General features: G+C 39.4%; 2 protein-coding genes across 3 annotated transcripts in view; one reads left to right on the top strand and one right to left on the bottom strand.

The window, feature by feature from the left end:
- Nucleotides 1–8,641, bottom strand: part of GSK3B (glycogen synthase kinase 3 beta) — a 206,669-nt gene extending 198,028 nt beyond the window's left edge. Inside the window, exon 1 of one of the 2 annotated variants that reach the window (XM_035000079.1) lies at nt 8,035–8,641. In XM_035000079.1, coding sequence (XP_034855970.1) covers nt 8,035–8,122 — 88 coding nt within the window. In that variant the 5' untranslated portion in view covers nt 8,123–8,641. The remainder of the gene's footprint in view (nt 1–8,034) is intronic. The other variant, XM_035000080.1, reaches the window with a different exon arrangement.
- Nucleotides 8,269–9,220, top strand: LOC118007058 (putative uncharacterized protein NEXN-AS1). Its single transcript, XM_035000081.1, has one exon. The coding sequence runs from the start codon at nt 8,534–8,536 to the stop codon at nt 9,173–9,175; it is 642 nt and encodes a 213-aa protein (XP_034855972.1). The 5' UTR covers nt 8,269–8,533; the 3' UTR covers nt 9,176–9,220.
- Nucleotides 9,221–19,520: the final 10,300 nt, after the last annotated feature.

Here is a 19,520-nt window from a genome sequence, read left to right as displayed (position 1 = left end):
CTTCTGTGGAAAGAAATCTAAAACACCCAACATTTTTTAGTTATATTAGCCAATGAAGCCCCTAAGAATCTCTTAGACTTCCAAAAGATGATTGGATTGCCATGATTGTCCTTTTTCTTCAGATCAACAATTAAGATATCCACCTTTTCAAATTCTCATTAACAGGTCTTAAGTATGGTTGGTAAAGTTACTAAAAGCTAATCATAATTCATAAAAAAGCTTAAATAACCCCATGCAGTGCCTTCTAAGTATTCCACAGATGGAAGATATGAGGTTAAAATCCAAACAGCAACTCCATAATACCACAAAAGAAAAAAAAAAAGATAACAAACCTTAAATCGATAAAATGCTATTGCTGAATAATAAGTTTATCTGGGCTAGCATATTAAAAACTTTTGTACCTTTATCCATATCACTGAAATGCAAACAGAGTTGGTCAACCGGGCAGTGATGACCCATTTCTCTTCCTCATCACTTCAGTGACCAACAAATTAGAGAATGTTTGATGTAGTGAGAAGTTATTACAGAACCCCAGGTATCCTCCTGCCCTTTTAAAAGAAATTTAATTTAAACTTCTCTAGGTCAACATTTTGAACAATTATCAGAGTGATTTCCCCTGAAGCTTGTAAGCCTACGTAAGTAATCCCAACATGCTTGCTTTTCCTTCTATTCTTTTAAGGAAGTGTAATGCTTAATATCAGTATCCATTCATTCCCTTCTAATTTGCAATTTTATAAAACCAGACAACCGAATGAATTACAACTATGTGTTAAATAATAATAAAAAATTGTAAATAACAGCCTAAAAACAAACATATGAACAAAGTGTTTGCACCATTTGTCTGGGGATTTCAGATGTTCAGGAGCCTTTTTGGTTTACTTCCTGATTGTCAAATACCAACCAATTCCAAAAAAGGTGATGTTCCAAATAACCCAATTCCATGCTGACGCATAGCTGTTATTCTTTAAAAAACAACAACAAAAAAAAAACCCTGAAGCCTCACAGTTACAACAAATGTCCAATAGACACTTGACTGATTGTATATATATATAATCACAAAACTACACACACATACACTCATGAAGTTTGCTGTCAAATACTAAAAGGAGGAAGAGAACACTTAGAACACTTCACAACCTATAGGAAGAGACAGAAGTAAAAATCCTTAATAGCTTATTTGAAGAATCACATTCTAATATTACCTGGAAATATAAATACACCAGATTTATGTATGAACATCAGTACTTTTCAATAAAAAAAAAAGTTCTCTGAACATTAAAAAAATTCCATACATTACTTTTTTGACCGGCATAATCCCTAATATTTCCATTTTCATGTTTGTCTTAAGAAGTTTTCCTGAAATCTTAAGAGAATTGACCATTTTTTCAATATAACTGTGAATACTTAAGTACTCTATTTGCTAACAGGCATGCCTGAAACTAATTTCAAAAGCAGTATTAATGAAATTAATGAAAGTCTTACACATACACTGATTATCAATGAAAGACTATCCTAAAAGCAAAAGGCACTTTAGCTTATCTCTGGAATCCAAGTAACAGGTAACAGCATTACAATTCTCTATAACATATACAATTTAGAGCAAGAGCTCTAGAATCAGAATGTCTGGGTTTAAATTCTAGCAAAGCAACTTTCTGTCCAAGTAATCTTGGATAAATTGTTACACCTCTCTAAATTTCATTTACCTAATCTATAAAGTATGGATAACAGTATTAGCTAAGTTTGTGGAATTGCTGTAATGATTACACTGAAATACTGCAAATAAAGAATTTGGCACAATGCTCATTTAGAACACAGTAAACATTCAATAGACATATCACATGTCAATCACATTATTATTTGTGGCCACTTTCTATTAAAGTAACCTATTTATTTTTAGCTTCAAAAGCCTAGGATTTCACATGATATAATTAAGGATAATGAAAAAGAGTTCTAACATTAGTGCTTTGTACCAGTGTTACTAATATTTTTGCCTGCCTACCCACCTCTCTGACTTTAAGGCATGTCTGTTCAATCCTAGGCCTGTAAGTTCATTTAAATTTCACCACCATCTAAAATACAAGTTTCTAGAAAAACAGTTCCTCTTCCATCAGAAATGTTTACTTTTTATTAAATTGATTTCTAAGGACAATCAAGAAATTAATGACTCCAGAATATGTTGAAAAGAGAACATATTAAGGGATTCATATTTTATGCCACTGTTGGCCATGGCACCCTGGAGACAAAAGGAAAAGTTGATTTGGCAGAATTGAAAAGCAAAAAAATACATCTTTGCCTCAATCTGATCAAACCAGAATGCTTCTAAGAAAACTATTCAATACAAAAATATAAGATTCAACTATTTACAAAATTTTAACTTGCATACCCTTTAAAAGTAGACCTTTCTCCATAAAACATAAGCAAAAGTGGGCAGGGGGATTGTAAACTAAGAACCCAAATCTACAAAGTTTTATCTGTATATTTTATAACAGACCAAGCTCATTACAGATACAGTATATACTGAAATAATTTTCTGAATGTCCATTATGTGCTGAGTATTAACTCATTTTTAAAAACAGAAAACTCAGTAATAAACCAAACAGAATAAATGTCCCTTTTTAAAATTAATTTAATGGTAGAAATTTTTGGAAAAACAAATTGTTCTCCTTTAACTCTACTGTCAGTTTTTCCTTGTACTATTCACACAGGTCTTTATATGAATATACATTTCTACATCACATTCAACCAATTTCAAATACAATTCACATAACCAAGGAAGATTTGTACAATCCAAGATAGAAGCAAAGACTGCAACCTCTACTCTGAAACCAGTAAACCATAAAAATACCTCTACTCTTGAAATCATTGTTAAGATTCCCTTTCCACCACATCCCTAACCTAAAAATATGCTAGAAAATGATGCTAAATGTTCCAACAAATTCATTTACTTATAGTGATTATGTTTTTAGAACAGTATCTAGGAAATCAGGTTGGTCCTGTTAGTACCAGCATATACTCCAGTCACACCCACGTGCTGTCCCTCCATTCTCCATTGCAGGGTGGAGCATCACAAGAGACACCACAGACTTACAGTCTGCCCATCCCCATCCCTATCCCACAATCCCACGAGTCTTAATAAAAAATATGAAACATGTGGCATCAGGTCAGCATATGCCTGTTTCACGGCATTCTCTATAGAGCACACAAAAACAGAGCTCCCCCAGTCTCAGAATCTGCTGCTGACACTTAAAAAACTCTGGTTTCACCAGCCTTGCTGTTTCTCCAAAACAGTATTTCACACCTGCAACTGAAGTCCAAAACAAGGGGCAGACGGCACAGAGTGCAAGAACTGACTTTCATGTGAACTATGCCAGTGAAATGAATGTCACCTCATTTTCTCAATGACATTCCCAATCAGCCATAAATTGATTTGTGAATCTCTGGGTTCCCTTAAAGTTTGTCCTAGTACCTGTGCCTTAAAATCATTTCACAATTAGCATTCTACAGATGCATGCAACAAGAAAGCATGCAATTCTTATATGAAACTATTAGTGTTTTAACAACTCTGGAAAGGTGTGGTCGGGAAAGGAATGAAAACTTAATGAAAGTAAGGCTTTCAGCCTCATACATGAGCTCTCACCCACATAAACATGGATGATCTAGAAATTGGCTAAATTCTAATAACCTAGTTTTTAGATGTCACAAGGAAATGAAACTCCCCTGGGAACAGAATAACTCTAAGTTGCCACGTAGTTTTTGGTTTTAATACAATATAACTAAACAATGCACAATAATATGCAACTACTATTAATTATTCTCTCTTCACTAAAAAAAAATTGATGTAAAAAGTTTTATATGAGGAAATAAATGATACTGATTTACTTTCCTCTTTCTAAATCTTATATTTAAAAATTAAACCTAGCCAATTAGCTAAATTTTTGCCAACAGTATACCAAAAGGATTTATTACTAATATTTTAACCAAAATCACCATAGAAAGTCCTTTACCTTCTCTTTTTTGAGTAAAATATTATGCAATTCTACAGGAGGAACTGTATAGCTGCTAACATTTACTTAACAACACTTGCATCTGAATGTGAACCAAAAAGAAACACTGGTTTCACCGCAGTAAGTAAAAAAAAAAATACCTGAAATATACAAATATACAGGCATCTGTTAAGCGCCTGACTCTTGGTTTGGGCTCAGGTCCTGATCTCAGGGTCGTGAGATTGAGCCCCATTTCGGGCTCTGCCCTCAACATGGAGTCTGCTTGAGTTTCTCTCTCCCTGTCCCTCTGCCCCTCCTGTTCGTGCTCTCCCTCTCTCTAAATAAATCTTTAAAATAAATAAACAAACAAACTTGGGATGAATGCTTAACTCAACCAAAAAGGCAAAAAATATCTATTATAAAATCAACTTTTAATTTCTGCTGGAGCCTCCACAAACCAAATAAAAACTGCTATTATTACTATTACTATCATTATTTTAAGTTTACCTAAGAATAATCATTATTTATGAAAAACGGGTTTTAAACGTACCAAAGATTAAATTAAAGGCTATTTAAAATATCTAGTTTTGGGGCAACCTGGGTGGCTCAGTTGGTTAAGTGTCTGCCTTTGACTCAGGTCATGATCCCAGAGTCCTGGGATAGAGCCCCATGTCGGGCACCCTGCTCCCCAGGAAGCCTGCTTCTCCCTCTCCCTTAGCCCTGCATCTCCCCCTGCTTGTGCTCTCTCTCTCTCCCTCTCTCTGTCAAATAAATAAATAAAATCTTTATTAAAAAAAAATATATCTAAAGTTTCTACGTCACAGTTTAATCCAAAAAATATTTCCACTGTTTTTTTATAAATTACCATGGAACTGCTATAACTAGGGTCAAGGGTGAGGCTTTTGAATCTACATAAAAAATTTCTTTTTTAAGACTTTAATAGAAAGCATTTAAATAAAAACCATTAGTTTACTGCTCCCAAAAACAAATCTAACATTTCTAGGTGAAGAAAAATTAGAAACTGTGCAGTTAATAGACTGTAAAGTTAAATATCATTGCCAGTAACCAAATGCTGTCTGCTAAACTTCAAGGGGACCTATAGTACGTTAAATTTTTAAAAAGTGAACTCATCTACCTTCTCATCTCAACACTTTCTCAACTTTCCCATTACAATCGACAATATAACTCAGCAGTCAAGTCTTCCAGACCAACAACATAAGAATTTATTTTTAACTCCTGACTCCTTCCCAAATATTCTCCTTCGATCCAATCCAAAATCCTGCCAGTTCATTATTCACACTATCTCTCAAATGTGTTATTTTCATAACATTTTTACATTTTATTTAATACTTCTTCATGTTCACAACATACCCTACTATCTCCCTGAAAGGGCTCTAATGTCTACTGTAATCCATTAACCCAGCTGCCCAAATCACCTTCCAATATCTGTTCACCAATCTACAGCAAATCCCAATCTCTCTTGAATGACAACCAAACTCTTACAGGCCCCCTCTGCCCTCCATCAGCTATGGTTAACACATTTCCCAAACTCTCTCTTCTTATTATCCTACTTAGGCCCCTTTAACTCAGATTTACCAATTTGCTTGGTAAGTACAAAAATCATCTAACTGCCACACAAAAATCACCATATCTGTGCTTCTGTTCATTCCTTCCATCTAGAAACCTTTATGCTTCTCAATTCAAGCGACTGCCTCCTTTAACACCTGTCTTAAAACACATCTCTGCAGGAAGTCCTTCCTCTCCAACCCAGAGGCCTCACCCCTGTATTCTTCATCCCTCTGAACAAAGCTTTCTACTTGTATTTATACTCTTGCATTCATCATGATATTGTTTTCATAGTTTGTCCCATAACCTGCCTCTACGACTAAATGATAAGCTTTTGAGACCAAGGACTTTAATTTCTTTATATATTTCTCTCTTGAACAGGGTCCCTTAGAACAGTAGCACTGTAACAAATGTTTAATGATACCCTTTTTCTTCTAAAATGTCCTTAAAGTCAAGGTTGTCAAAAACACAAAATTTGCACTGAACTCCAATTTTTTAAATGTTAAGCTGATCTATATAAGAATAGAAAATTAAACACTTTAACCTATGCACTTTACAAGAGTTACTCCGTCCTCAGTCAACAACCCCATTACCAAGAATTAAGGAATCATTTTCAAAGAAAATATCAGAAACAAAATGAAAAGTCCAAAAACTTAACATTATAAGCTATTCTATTTTGCTCTTTGAAATTGATCTAATAAAATAATTGCCTAAAATTGATTTCAAGTGGTTTTTAAACTATATTACCAAGATGAAAAACATACAAACACTCCAGTACCACAAGAGGCTCTTAAGTAGCTATTATAAGATTTGCCTCATCATAGCTGAAAATTACCCCAGAATTTTAAAATATTCCTTTCAAATGACCCCATGAAGTGCTTAGAAAGCTTGACTCTTCTCTGAAAAATGCATCATCAGCTCCCCTCTTCACATACCCAGCATTCTGTACTAGTCACAAAAATAAATAATAAATAACTTTTAAAACTGATCTGCCATTCAGCTACTACCTTAAGACTACCCTGTTTCAGGCAAGTCCAAAAGCGAACATGAATTGAAATCCTGAGCTCAATTAAAAATGATAATTTTAGGTTGCTTAAGGATATAATCAATGTCACATAAAAGCATGTATATATTTTTTAAAAATAGTTCTTCAGTTCTCTCCTTCTCCTAGGCAACAAAAGTTTTTCTTTGCCATCACTGTGCCCCTTTCTCGAGGAATAAGGAAACAATGTAGATAGTTCTGTCAAATTCTGCAAGTATGGTTTAAATAAGCTGTCACTAAATACCACATAAACATATCTACAAATAGATACTTTGGAAGAGTAGATACTTAGTATACCAAACACCTCAAGAACACAGGCTATTTAGCACAAATCTGGTACAAAAGTACATTCTAGCAACAACCCTAAACACAAGCTCAAATATCCCTATTATATTCAGGACTACAGCCTTCTGCAAAAGCTATGGACAGAAAGGTCTAAATCCATATTGTTATAACTAAACCCATAGTTTTATCTCAATGTGGCAGGAAACCAATGCAAGAGCATTTTAAATAGTCCTAAGAAGGGACCCTTGAACTCTAGATCATTTAACAAGTGCTGAATGCGATGGCACCCCAAAACTGAACTTAATGATGAGTCAGTGACAATTAACATTCAACTTAGTATCTGGCAACATGACAATACAAACCTCAATCAAAACTTGGACCTACTTCCAAGTTACCTTTTGATTATACATAAATTATATAGTGGTAAATTGGTAATGTCAAAACGGGAAGGTTAAGAGATAACATTAAATCATGTGTCCAATTAAAACAATGCCTGTAGCGATACTACTGCTCCTGGGTCTACCAGCTCCCACCGACCCTTTCTAAAGGGAGAACTCAAGGCTCCCCTCCAAACGTGAATGCTAGGTACTGAGCAAGTTCATCTCTGGATCAAGAACAAATACTTTGTAATCACACAGGCAAGAAACAAATGTTAGGAGACTGTGACATTTAGCCTTTCTAGCAAGTATAGGAAACTATGATAACCCCTGAGACCTGAGCCAAATAAAATAACCCTCATTTCAAAAGACACATACTCTGCAAATGTACATAACGATTTGAATCGTCTTGTCCTTCTCTTTATTCGAAAGGATGAGCAAGTAAATACTTTCATCACTATTTTAACATGGAAATACTCAAGCACTTGATAAAGCTGACTACCAACAGCACAGAAAGTATAAGAAAAGAAACAAGTTTCAAATCAAATCATCCAAACAAAAAGCATATTCTCTCAATTCAAGGTTAATGAGACCGGGCGAGGTGATATGGGAGGAGGAAAGAGGGAGCTGCCTCATCCTTGACTGAGACAGGTTTTTGCCCTTTTCCACCACCTCTGATTATTATTAGCAGGAGGTTTAATATTTTAAGATCCTGGTTAGTAAAGGCTTTTTATCTTAAGGGTGAGGTGGAGAAGGGGTGTAAAATAAAATCAATACTCACTGCTAACTTTCATGCTGCCAAAAGCTGAAGGCTGCTGCACTGGCTTGCAGCTCTCCGCAAAGGAGGTGGTTCTGGGCCGCCCTGACATGATCACTCTCTTCCCGGATCACCCTCTTTTCCTTCCTTCCTCCTTGTCTTCCTTTTGTTTTATGTTGGGGTGTTAGGTTAATGATAAATGCAGCATTAAGTTCTCCCACAAGAAGATTAAAAAAAAAAAAAAAAGACTTCGTCCTCTTGGCTTTTCACTCCTTTTGTACAGCTATAAAAAAAAAACGAGCGATGTATTTCTCCTTCAAGACAGATCAGTATGGATATTTAACATATAGATGATTTGGGGCTGGAAAAAAAAATACAATTCTTTCCCCTCCCCTTCCTTGGAGGGGAAAAAGGAAGGGGGGAGTCTTAAAAAATATATATCACGTGAAACGGGGGCAAACACTTGATTGAAAATAAGTACTTTGAATATTATATTTTCCTCGGGGATTTTTTTTCCGAGTCAATGAAGAAGGGAAGCGGCGGAAGGATCACGAGTCTCACGCTTGAAAAGAAGGGGGATGGGAAGGAGGGAGGGAGAGGGAGGGGGTGGCTCGGAGATGCGACGGGAAACGCTGCGGCTCCGGCAGCGGCGGGATCCGGCGGGCTGACGGCGGGGGCCCGACGAACTGGAGGCAGGCAGAGTCGCGAGTCAGTCAGAGGCGGGCGGTGGCGGCGGCTCCTCTTCTCATTGCGCCAGGAGCAGCTGCAGGCGGCGGCTGGATCCAGCGGCCATGGCGGCGGCTGTGGCGGAGGCAGCTCCCTTCAGACCCCAGGCAGCGGATCCTCGACTGCTCCCCATACGCCGGGGACATGGGAACCCGGCAACCGCTTCCGTCCCTTGGGGCCCCCTCCCCCGTCCGCGGCACCAGCGCGGCCGCCCTCCCGCCCCTCGCCTCTGCTCGGTGCCCGCTCAGGAAGTGTCCGCGCTTTGCCCCCAGCCCGGAGCCCTGTCAGCGGCTGCGGGGCCGGCTCCTCCTCGCTTCCTTCCTTCCTTTGTCACTCGGCCCGGGCGGCGGCGGCGGTGGTGGCGGCGGCAGCACAAGCCTGCATTCGCCCGGGTCGGGGGCTGCTCTGTGTGAGGAGCGCCGTCTGCGCAGCCGCCTAGCTCTTCCCCACTCCCCCTCCCCCCTCCTACTCGTCCTCCGCCTCCTTCCTCCCCCACCCAGCCTTACACCGCCCAGCGCCCCGCTACCCGCGTAACAGGCGTCTGGGAATCGCCGGCCGAGGTCCGCGCCCGCCCGCTTCGGCTGGGGAGCCGAAGCCGGAGAAGAGCCAATCACGGACGTCGATTGTTTGCGACTCCTCCCGGAAAAAGCCGATCGACCCGAGAAACCAATTAGAAAGTGTCCCTAGAAATCCACGCCCAAAAAAGCGGAAAATGCCGAAGATAGCCGAACGAGAAGAAGGTGGGTTCTCATTCCATGGCTGGCTAGAGGAGAAATTCGACAATGGCAGCAGTGGCCAATCACAGTGGCCGGCCCTCACGAAAAAGCTTGAAGAGTTAAGGACAGTGAAACCCGGAGTCACTGGTGAAACAGCACGGCTGGGCGCCGCGGCCGCCTTGTAATTGGCCGAAAACTCCGCTGGGAGTGTACCTCCCTCAGTGATTGGTGAAGCGAGGGGGGCTTCCGAGGACTGGATGGCCAGTCAGAACGTCTCCTCCCTCGCCAAGGTGGGGAGAAGAAGAAAGAAAAGGGAGGGCGTCTATAAAGCGCCTTTTCATTGGCTTGAAGCTTTGGAACTGGAGTGGGGGCAAAAGGGAAAAGGAGGGAGGCTGAAACCCGTAGCGGCAGCCAATCAGCACTCAGTGCCGTCCAATCGCAAGACCTAGATGCGGTGTGATTGGCCTTCCCCCTCCGGCGGCGGTCCCAAGAGCGGAGAGCCTCGCTCGTGGGGTCGTGGCGGACCGTGTGATGGGCTTGTCTGCGGCTTCTGTCAGCCGTTGTGGAAACCGCAGATAGGGAGCGCGGGCAGTCTGCGCAGCCGGTCCGAAACTGCTGCGGTCAGCGGCGCTGGGCTCGGAGCGCTCAAGCGAACAGAGAGTTTAGAGGGGCTCTCCCCACCCACCAAGAGTCTCTCGGCCCGACGCGGCTAAAATTGCGCGCTGGAGCCTTCCCTCCGCCCGGGATAGCGCGTCGGAAGAACCAGCGTCTTCCCCGAAAGGGCCAGACGGGTCCAGAGCCGCCTACCCAGTCGGGTGCGAACTCTCAGACGCTAAAGTAGGAACAAAGCTTCTAGAGAGGCAGCGCCTCCGGGCGCTCGCGCGCTGCCCAGCAGCGGTGGCCATTGGCAAAGTGAGGCCGATTGCGCCTGGTGTGCGCAGCCAGGCCGGGCCTTCTGGAAACGCCCCTGAGAAATGAGCTCATGCTGGATGCGCGCGCTCCTTGGGCGCGACTGCCCAGCGCAAAACGAGCCCCGAAAACAGGTATGGGGAAATGCCGTCAGGCCGGATATCCTGAAGCCTCCGAGGAAGCGGGGAGTCAGAATAGCCCGTAGCTTTCGGTCCTTTGGAACTAGGACAGTCTATAAATAAAAGTACTAGTTGAGCAGGTTTCTCACATAGGCCGGTGTTCATTGTTCTACTGAGAACCAATTCCTTAGGTTTGCCTGAGGACAGTGAGGTATGGATAAGCCAGGATAGCAGAAAAAGTAGAGTGGACAGTTGCCATCCTGACTGTAATCCCGTGGTGCCTGTAATTTCCACCTGCAGAGTCATCCTTTTTATGAAGATACTATCTCCAGAAAGCACATGTAAAAATACTCATAGTTGATCAGATTACTTAGCTATTGCTTTGAAAAACTTGTGAGGGACTTGGAACAAAGTAAGCTTTGATGGGAGACAGGAAAAGTCTAGGTAGGGTTTGCAGACTCAAATCTATGGGGAGCGGGCGGGCAGAAAAATAAAGCAAATGAATGAAACTGGCCTGGTGTAAAACAATGGAGAATAATAAGAAATGTGACAAATTAGTGTCCATGCTGTAACTGAAAGGAGCAGCTGTTAAGCACTAGCAGATTGTTGCTCACAAGAATGTGGGTCCATTGTTCTGAGATATATGGTTTTTTCCCCCCAAAAGAAACCCTAAAGCTGGATTTTTGTGTGAAATCTTCGGATTTTTAAGTATTGGCAACCGATATTCAGAACCCTGCAGGCCAAACTAAAAACAACCAGGAATAGACATGGCCGGCATGCAATTTGTAATGTCAAACCTGAGCATAGGTTTTATAGCCAATAGAGGCTCTTGTTCTTTGCAGTTAAAAGAAAACATAAGGTCTCTGGATGTCACAGAAATGGATAAAGAATGTTGAAACCAAACTCAGTGCATGGCAACTTTGTCAGGTAATGTCTCTCCATGGCATTATGAAAGACCTTTGCCTCTAGCACCTAAAATGTTGTGAAGCAAAGCTTTAAATCCTGCCTTCCTCTTTACTCCATACCCCTACTTCCAGTTATACCAGCAGGAAAAGTGAATAACAAATGTTTAGGTTATACAAATTGGAAACATGGCTGTTCTTCTATATACAATAAAGTAGAAAAATAGACTTAAGTTTGATTAGTAGCCTTACTGTTACTGCCTTCAAATATTTTGAACTGATGCTGTTAAAAAAATCTGACTCAGGGAAATTTTAAGGAAAAGAAGTATTTCAGTCTAGAAGGGCTTAAGAAGGGAGAAGGTAATGAGAACATACAGAACTGCTGAAATTAACATTCAGTGTATCTCTGAACTTCCAAACTCTTGCTTTACCTTCCACCTGTTGTCAACCACTGATCAGTTTATAATAATTATAATAGTTGATATTTACGGAGTGTTTACAATGTGCCAGGCACTGTTCTTAAGTGCTTCACACATATTATCTCAAATTTATAATACTATGATGTAAGTACTGTTACCACCTCCACTTTTCAGATGGGAAAATGTAGGGCCAGAAAGGTTTACTAACTTACCTGAAGTCAATTAGCTAAAGTAACAGAGCCAGGAATCAGATCTCCTGTTCCTAGCCTCTACTCCATACTTGTCTCAAATGCGGTCCTCACCTCTGCTGGTCTGTCTTGCTTTATCTTGAAGTCTAAGCCTTACATCTTGAACTGTGTGTGACTTGTTGTGAACCTATCTCTAGTTTGGTTTCCTCCAGGGCTCATCAAATGCTCCCTTGCAGAGATCAGTGATTCTGAGCCACAGTAACAATAAACCAAAGGATTAGAAAAAGTTAAATGTAGGAAAGCTGGGTGGTACAGAACAGGTAGTATAGTAGGAAAAAAAGAGGTTGATGAGTGTGTCCCCAAGATAATAATTATGAATTAAAATGCACAATGAGCTAACTTCTGTAGTAATAACAAATTTGTATAGCAGTTTGCAGTTAGGAAGTACTATCATGTTTATAAAGTTTAGGAAGTACTAGTATGAAACTGTTCTGTTTTTATAAATGAGGAAACTGTACACTACAGTAAGTGACTTGCTTAAAATCACTTAGCTGCATTTTTTTTTTTTTAAGATTTATTTATTTATTAGGGAGAGAGTGCCTGCATGAGCAGGGGGAGGGGCAAAGGGAGAGGGAGAAAGAATCTCAAGCAGGCTTCCTGCTGAGTGCAGAGCTCAACTTGGGGCTGGATCTCATGACCATGAACCAAGCCAAAATCAAGAATTAAACGCTTAGGGGCACCGGGGTTGCTCAGTTGTTTAATAGTCTGCCTTTGGCTAAGGTCATGATTCTGCAGTCCCAGGATTGAGCCCCATGTTGGACTCCCTGCTCAGTGGGGAGTCTCCTTCTCCCTCTTCCTCTGCCCCTCCCATTGTGTTCTCTCTCTCTCTCTCAAATAAATAAAATTTTTTAAAATAAAATTCTTTAAAAAAAATAATCAGACGCTTAACCAACTGAGCCACCCAGGCACCCCAATGTAGCTGCATTTTTAATTGAAACTAGGAGAAAATATAGGCAAGCTTAAGAATAAAGATGGCAAATAGGATATGAGATGCAGTTTAATTAAATGAACCCAGAGTCACCCATTCCAAATAGAAGTCCACAGGGAAACTCTTCTTTGAGGACCTCATTTATTTAGCAAACATATATTAAACCCCTAAACTTTGGGTGCTGGTCGTCAAAATTTAGTAAGATATGGTCTCTTTGCTCCAGATACTTGTAGTCAAATACTATGAGATAAACAAGAGTTGTTTAGTAATGAACTCTAGGAAAGCCCTCCAATATCAAGGTCAAAGATTAAGAAAAAAGGGAAAATAAACACATTTATTGAGCACTTACTTAATTTCTCTCAAAACCCCAAGAGATAGGTATTATTAGCCCTTCTTTTAATACACAGAGGGAAAGATAAGTACACGCTCGAGGTCTCATGATCAGTGAAGGCAGAGCGGGAGGGGCACCTGGGTGACTCAGTTGGTTGAGCATACAACTCTCGGTTTCTGCTCAGGTCATGACCTCATGGGTTGTGGGATCAAGCCCCACATCAGTTTCCATGGTCAGCAGGGAATCTGCTTGAAGATTCTCTCTCTCTGCCCCTCTCCCCACTTGCATTTGTGCATGTGCACGCGCTCTCTTTTTCTCTCTAAAATAAATAAATTCTTAAAAATAAAAGAGCTGGGATGGGATTTACACCTGAGTGTCTTTCTGCTAGATTACTCTGCCTTCCATCAAAAATAACATTGTTTATCTCATTTACATAAAATTATCTGGCAAGCACACACAGATGTCTGGAAATACTCATTTTGATGGCATTTTGGATGATCTTTATTGTCTCCATGCTTTCCAGTAACATCTTCATTTTCCACTTTTACATAAGAAACAAAACACTTAAGAAGAAAACACAAAGGTAGGATTGCAGAAGAACCAAAGAAAAAAGTGAAATTGCTCAATTTTATTAGGAATTAATAAACTGACACAGAGGCACCCTTGGTCAATAATTTTGATAAATGTTCCACAGGAAAATAATCTAACAGGAAATGTAAGTAATTTTTTTTGGATGTTGAGTTTTATAAGTTCTTTACAGATTTTGGAGGCTAACCCTTTATCCAATATGTCATTTGCAAATATCTTCTTCCATTCTGTAGACTGCCTTTTAATTTCACTGATTGTTTCTTTTTTTGTGCAAAAACTTTTTATTTTGATGAAGTCCCAATTGTTTTTGCTTTTGTTTCCCTTTCCTCAGGAGTCATGTCTAGAAAGGAGTTGCTGTAGCCGATGTCAAAGAAGTTACTGCTTGTATTCTCTTCTAGGATTGTTATGGTTTCAGGTCTCACATTTAGGTCTTTAATATTTGAATTTATTTTTGTGTTTGGTGTAAGAAAGTCCAGTTTCATTCTTCTACATGTTGCTCTCCAGTTTTCCCAACACCATTTGTTGAAGAGACTGTCTTTTTCCCATTGGATATTCTTTCCTGCTTTGTCGAGGATTAATTGACCATATAGTTGAAGTTCATTTCTGGGTTTTCTGTTCTGTTGATCTGTATGTCTATTTTTGTGCCAGTACCATACTGTTTTGATCACTATAGCTTTGAAGTATAACTTAAAGTCTGGAATTGTGATGCCCCCAGCTTTGCTTTTCAAGTTTGCTTTGGCTATTTGGGGTCTTTTGTGGTCCCTACAAATTTTAGGATTATTTGTTCTGGCTCTGTGAAAAATGTTGGTGGTATTTTGATAGGGATTGCATTAAATGTGGAGATCGCTTTGGGTAGTATAGACATTTCAGCAATATTCTTCTGATCCATGAGCATGGGATGTCTTCCTTTTCTTTGTGTCATCTTCAGTTTTTTTCCTCAGGGTTTTATAGTTTTCAGAGTACAGAGTACAGGTCTTTCTCTTTGGTTAGGTTTAATCCTAGGTATCTTATTGTTTTTGGTGCAGTTGTAAATGGGATTGATTTCTTAATTCCTCTTGCTGCTGCTTCATTATTAGTGTATAGGAATGCAATGCAATTATCGGTGTATAGAAATGCAACAGATTCTGTATATTGATTTTGTATCCTGTGACTTTACTGAATTTATTTATCAGTTCTAGCAGGTTTTTGTTAGTGGAATCTTTTGGGTTTTCTATATGTTGGTATCATGTCATCTGCAAATAATGAAAGTTTTAGTTCTTCCTTGCCAATGTGGATGCCTTTTATTTCTTTTTGCTATCTGATTGCTGTGGCTAGGACTTCCAGCGCTGTGTTAAATAACAGTGGTGAGAGTGGACATCCCTGCTTATTCCTGACCATAGAGGAAAAGCTCTCACTTGTTCCCCATTTAGTATGATATTAGCTGTGGGTTTTTCACATATGGCCTTTATTGGGTTGAGGTATGTTCCCTCTAAACCTACTTTATTGAGAGTTTTTATCACAAATGAATGTTGTACTTTGCCAAATGCTTTTCTGCATCTGTTAAAATGATCATATTGTTCTCCTTTCCTTTATTAATGTGGTGTGTCATATTGATTGATTTGTGAATATTGAACCACACTTGCAACCCAGGAATAAATCCCACTTAATCATGGTGAGTGATTTTTTTTAATGTAATGTTGGATTTGGTTTGCTAGTATTTTATTGAGAATTTTTGCATCCATGTTCATCAGAAATACTGGCTTGTAGTTCTCTGTTTTTTAGGGGAGTCTTTATCTAGTTTTGGTATCAGGGTAATGCTGGCTTCATAAAATGAATTCGGAACTTTTCCTTCCTTTTCTGTGTTTTTGAACAATTTCAGAAGACTAGGTATTAACTCTTTTTAAATGTTTGATAGAATTCACCTGTGCCATCTGGTCCTGGACTTTTGTTTGTTGGGAGTTTTTTTATTACTGATTCAATTTCTTTGCTTGTTATCAGGCTATTGAAGTTTTCTGTTTCTTCCTATTTCAGTTTTGGTAGTTTTTATGTTTCTAGGAATTTATCCATTTCTTCTACGTTGTCCAATTTGTTGGCATATAGTTTTTCATAATATTCTCTCATAATTGTTTGTATTTCTGTGATGTTGGTTGTGATTTCTCCTTTCTCGTTTGTGATTTTATTTATGTGGGTCTTTTTCCTTTTTTGACAAGTCTGGCTAGAGGTTTCTCAATTTGATTATTTTTTTCAAAGAACCAGCTCCTGTTTTCATTGATCTGTTCTCTTGTTTTTTTAGTTTCTGTATCATTCATTTCTGCCCTAATCCTTATTATTTCCTTCCTTCTGCTGGTGTTAGGCTTCATTTGTTGTTCTTTTCCTAGCTCTTGTAGGTGTAAGGTTGGGTTGTTTGAGATTTTTCTTGCTTCTTGAGATAGGCCTGTTTTGCTATACACTTCCCTCTTAGGATCGCTTTTGCTGTATCCCAAAGGTCTCAGACTTTTGTGTTCTTATTTTCATTTGTTTCCACATATTTTTTTTTTTAATTTCTTCTTTGATCTCCTCGTTGACTCTTTCATTGTTTAGTAGCATGGTGTTTAACCTCCATGTATTTTTGGTCTTTCCAGATTTTTTTCTTGTGGTTGACTTCTGGTTTTATAGTGTTGTAGTCAGAAAAGGTGCATGTTATGACTTCAGTCTTTGTATTTGTTGAGGCCTGTTTTCTGACGTGGTATGTGATCTATTCTGGAGAATGTTCCATGTGCACTTGCAAAAAATGTGTATTCTGCTGTTTTAGGAATGGAATGTTCTGAATATATCTGTTAGTCCATCTGGTCCAGTGTATCATTCAAAGCCATTGTTTCCTTGTGGATTTTCTGCTTAGATGATCTGTCCATTGCTGTAAGTGGGGTGTTAAAGTCCCCCAATATTATAGTATTATTATCAATTAGTTCCTTTATGTTTGTTATTGATTCTTTTATATATTTGGGTGCTCCCATGTTGGGTGCATAAATATTTACAATTGGATTGTCCCCCTTATGATTATATAGTGCCCTTCTTTGTCTCTTGTTACAGTCTTTGTTTGTTTATTTATTGAGAGAGCAGGAGGGGAGGGGCAGAGGGAGAAGGAGAGAGAGAATCTCAAGGAGGGTCCATGCCCAGGGTGGAGCCGACACAGGGCTCGATCTCACAACCCTGAGATCATGACCTGAGCCAAAATCAAGAGTTGGATGCTTAACTGACTGAGCTACCGAGCACCCCACAGTCTTTGTTTTAAAGCCTAGTTTGTCCAATATAAGTATTGCTACTCCTCTCGGAGCGCCTGGGTGGCTCAGTTGGTTAAGCGACTGCCTTCGGCTCAGGTCATGATCCTGGAGTCCCAGGATCAAGAGTCCCGCATCAGGCTCCTTGCTCGGCAGGGAGTCTGCTTCTCCCTCTGCCCCTCCCCGCTCTCATGTGCTTTCTCTCATTCTCTCTCTCTGAAATAAATAAATAAAATCTTTAAAAAAAAAAAGTATTGCTACTCCCGGTTTCTTTAGACATCCATTTGCATAATAAATGTTTCTCCATCTCCTCACTTTCAATCTGCAGGTGTCCTTAGGTCTAAAATGAGTCTCTTGTAGGCAGCATAGAGATGGGTCTTGTTTTTTATCCATTCTGACACCCTATGTCTTTTTTTTTTTTTAATTTTTTTTTCAAAGATTTATTTATTTGTCAGAGAGAGAGAGCAAGCGTGTGCACAAGCAGGGGGCACAGCAGGCAGAGGGAGAAGCAGGCTCCCCGCTGAGCAGAGAGCTGGATGTGGGGCTCAATCCCAGGACCCTGGGATCATGACCTGAGCCGAAGGCAGACGCTTAATGAACTGAGCCACCCAGGCATCCCCACCCTATGTCTTTTGATTGGCATGTTTAATCCATTTCAAAGTAATTATTAATCGACACGTATTTATTGCCATTTTAATACTTGTTTTGTTGTTTCTGGAGATTTTCTGATCCTTTCTTGTCTTTGTCACTTTTGGTCTCTCCTTTCCACTCAAAGAGTCCCCTTTAATGAAAATTATACTCTTTACCAACAATAAAAGTTAACTCATCTGAGGACCGTGGTAGGTGTTTGGGGCACTAAGCCCTTATATAGTAGATGAAATTTTTCTTTATTTGACTGATGAGAAAACTGAGGAACAAGAGAAGTAACTTGTTCAAGTTTACACAACTAGAAAGTAGTTTTCAAACCTATAGCCTAATTCTTGTGCCCTTGCCCTGGGAATATCTCCTTAGAGAATCATCCAAAAGAAACAATCCAGAAGAAGCTCCACTCAAATCTATTTAGTGATCATTTATTCAGCTCCTGATCTCTCTGTAGGGCACTGTGCCAAGGGCTAAGAATACAGAACTATTAAGATAAAGCCATTCAGAGTGGACTACTGTCTTGTTCCAGTTTTAGAGGAGCTTTTGTGGAGTGGAGACATGTAAACAGACAACATCGTAGTCATTTGGGCATCTATGGACTAGCATGGGGGAGAGATGTCCCAGAGATCATTTTCTAAGCTGTGTTTAAACTACTGGTCTCCAAAATTGAGTGTATGCACCCAGAGGGTGTACAGGATAAACTTTTGTGGTGTTAGAACGATTAAAACTTATTTTTATCTTTAAAAAGTAAGAAATTACCTTTCTAATGATTAATTAACTGGTAGATACTGGCATCCTTCTCAGACCGTGTGTCAGAGGAAGGGGTATCACATGGTTCACACTACAGCTATCCTAAAAGAAGAGGAGGAATCCACAGCCTTGAAGGAGTTGTGAATACAAGGCACCCTCCTGCTTTTTTAGGTCTTCAGCAATATATGGCACTTTATTTGTGCTTAATTAAGTGGATTTTCAGTCATATTTGGCTTTTAACTAAATCAGCCCTCACAGGTTGAAATGATTCCTACAAATATAGATGACATAGTTTACTAACAACACAAGAGTAAGTGAACAAACAAAATAGCAAAGTTGATGTTCTCCTACTCTTGGTAGGAACTCTTCATCATTCACATCGTTAGGTAAAAACAGTATGAGCTAATCAAATTTGACAAGAAATGGGCCCGAACATTTTGAAATTCTTGGGAAGAATTTTGGAAACAAGAAGTTATCATCTACTATAGGTAAAGACAAAGCTTACCCTAAATTTAAGTATGATTACAATGTAACTAATGGCAGTGTGAAGTCTTCACAGTTACCAAAATGTTTAAAGACTTTGCATCTGGGACAGTGTTACTGGTTTTGAGGGGGGTGAGGGGTGAGAACAAAAATGTTTGAGGCCTTAAATAAAAATCAATTTTTAAATATTGTTTATTATACCTTATCCTTTTTTATTCTTGTATATGTCTTATATGTGCATATCACATTAGGTCAAGAGTATATGTTTTATAAATATGCAGGTTGTATTGGAGCTGATACTAAAACGTTCTTTACTAGTAGGGTATAAGATCAAAAACGTTTGTAGACAACTATTTTAAACAAAGGTCAGTTTTCCAGATGGGTAAAGGGAAGAACACACAGGCAAAGAGAAGAGGTGATGTAATGCCAGAAATGTATGTAGCAAAGTGTTCAGAGAACTGGAGGTAGTTTGAAATTATGCATATAAGATTAGCTTATAGGATACAGACCTAG

The sequence above is a fragment of the Mirounga leonina genome, unplaced genomic scaffold, assembly GCF_011800145.1.
Source record: "Mirounga leonina isolate KUSES-001 unplaced genomic scaffold, KU_Mleo_1.0 Mir_115, whole genome shotgun sequence".
Taxonomy (NCBI): domain Eukaryota; kingdom Metazoa; phylum Chordata; class Mammalia; order Carnivora; family Phocidae; genus Mirounga; species Mirounga leonina.
This window is presented reverse-complemented; position numbering and strand designations above follow the sequence as displayed.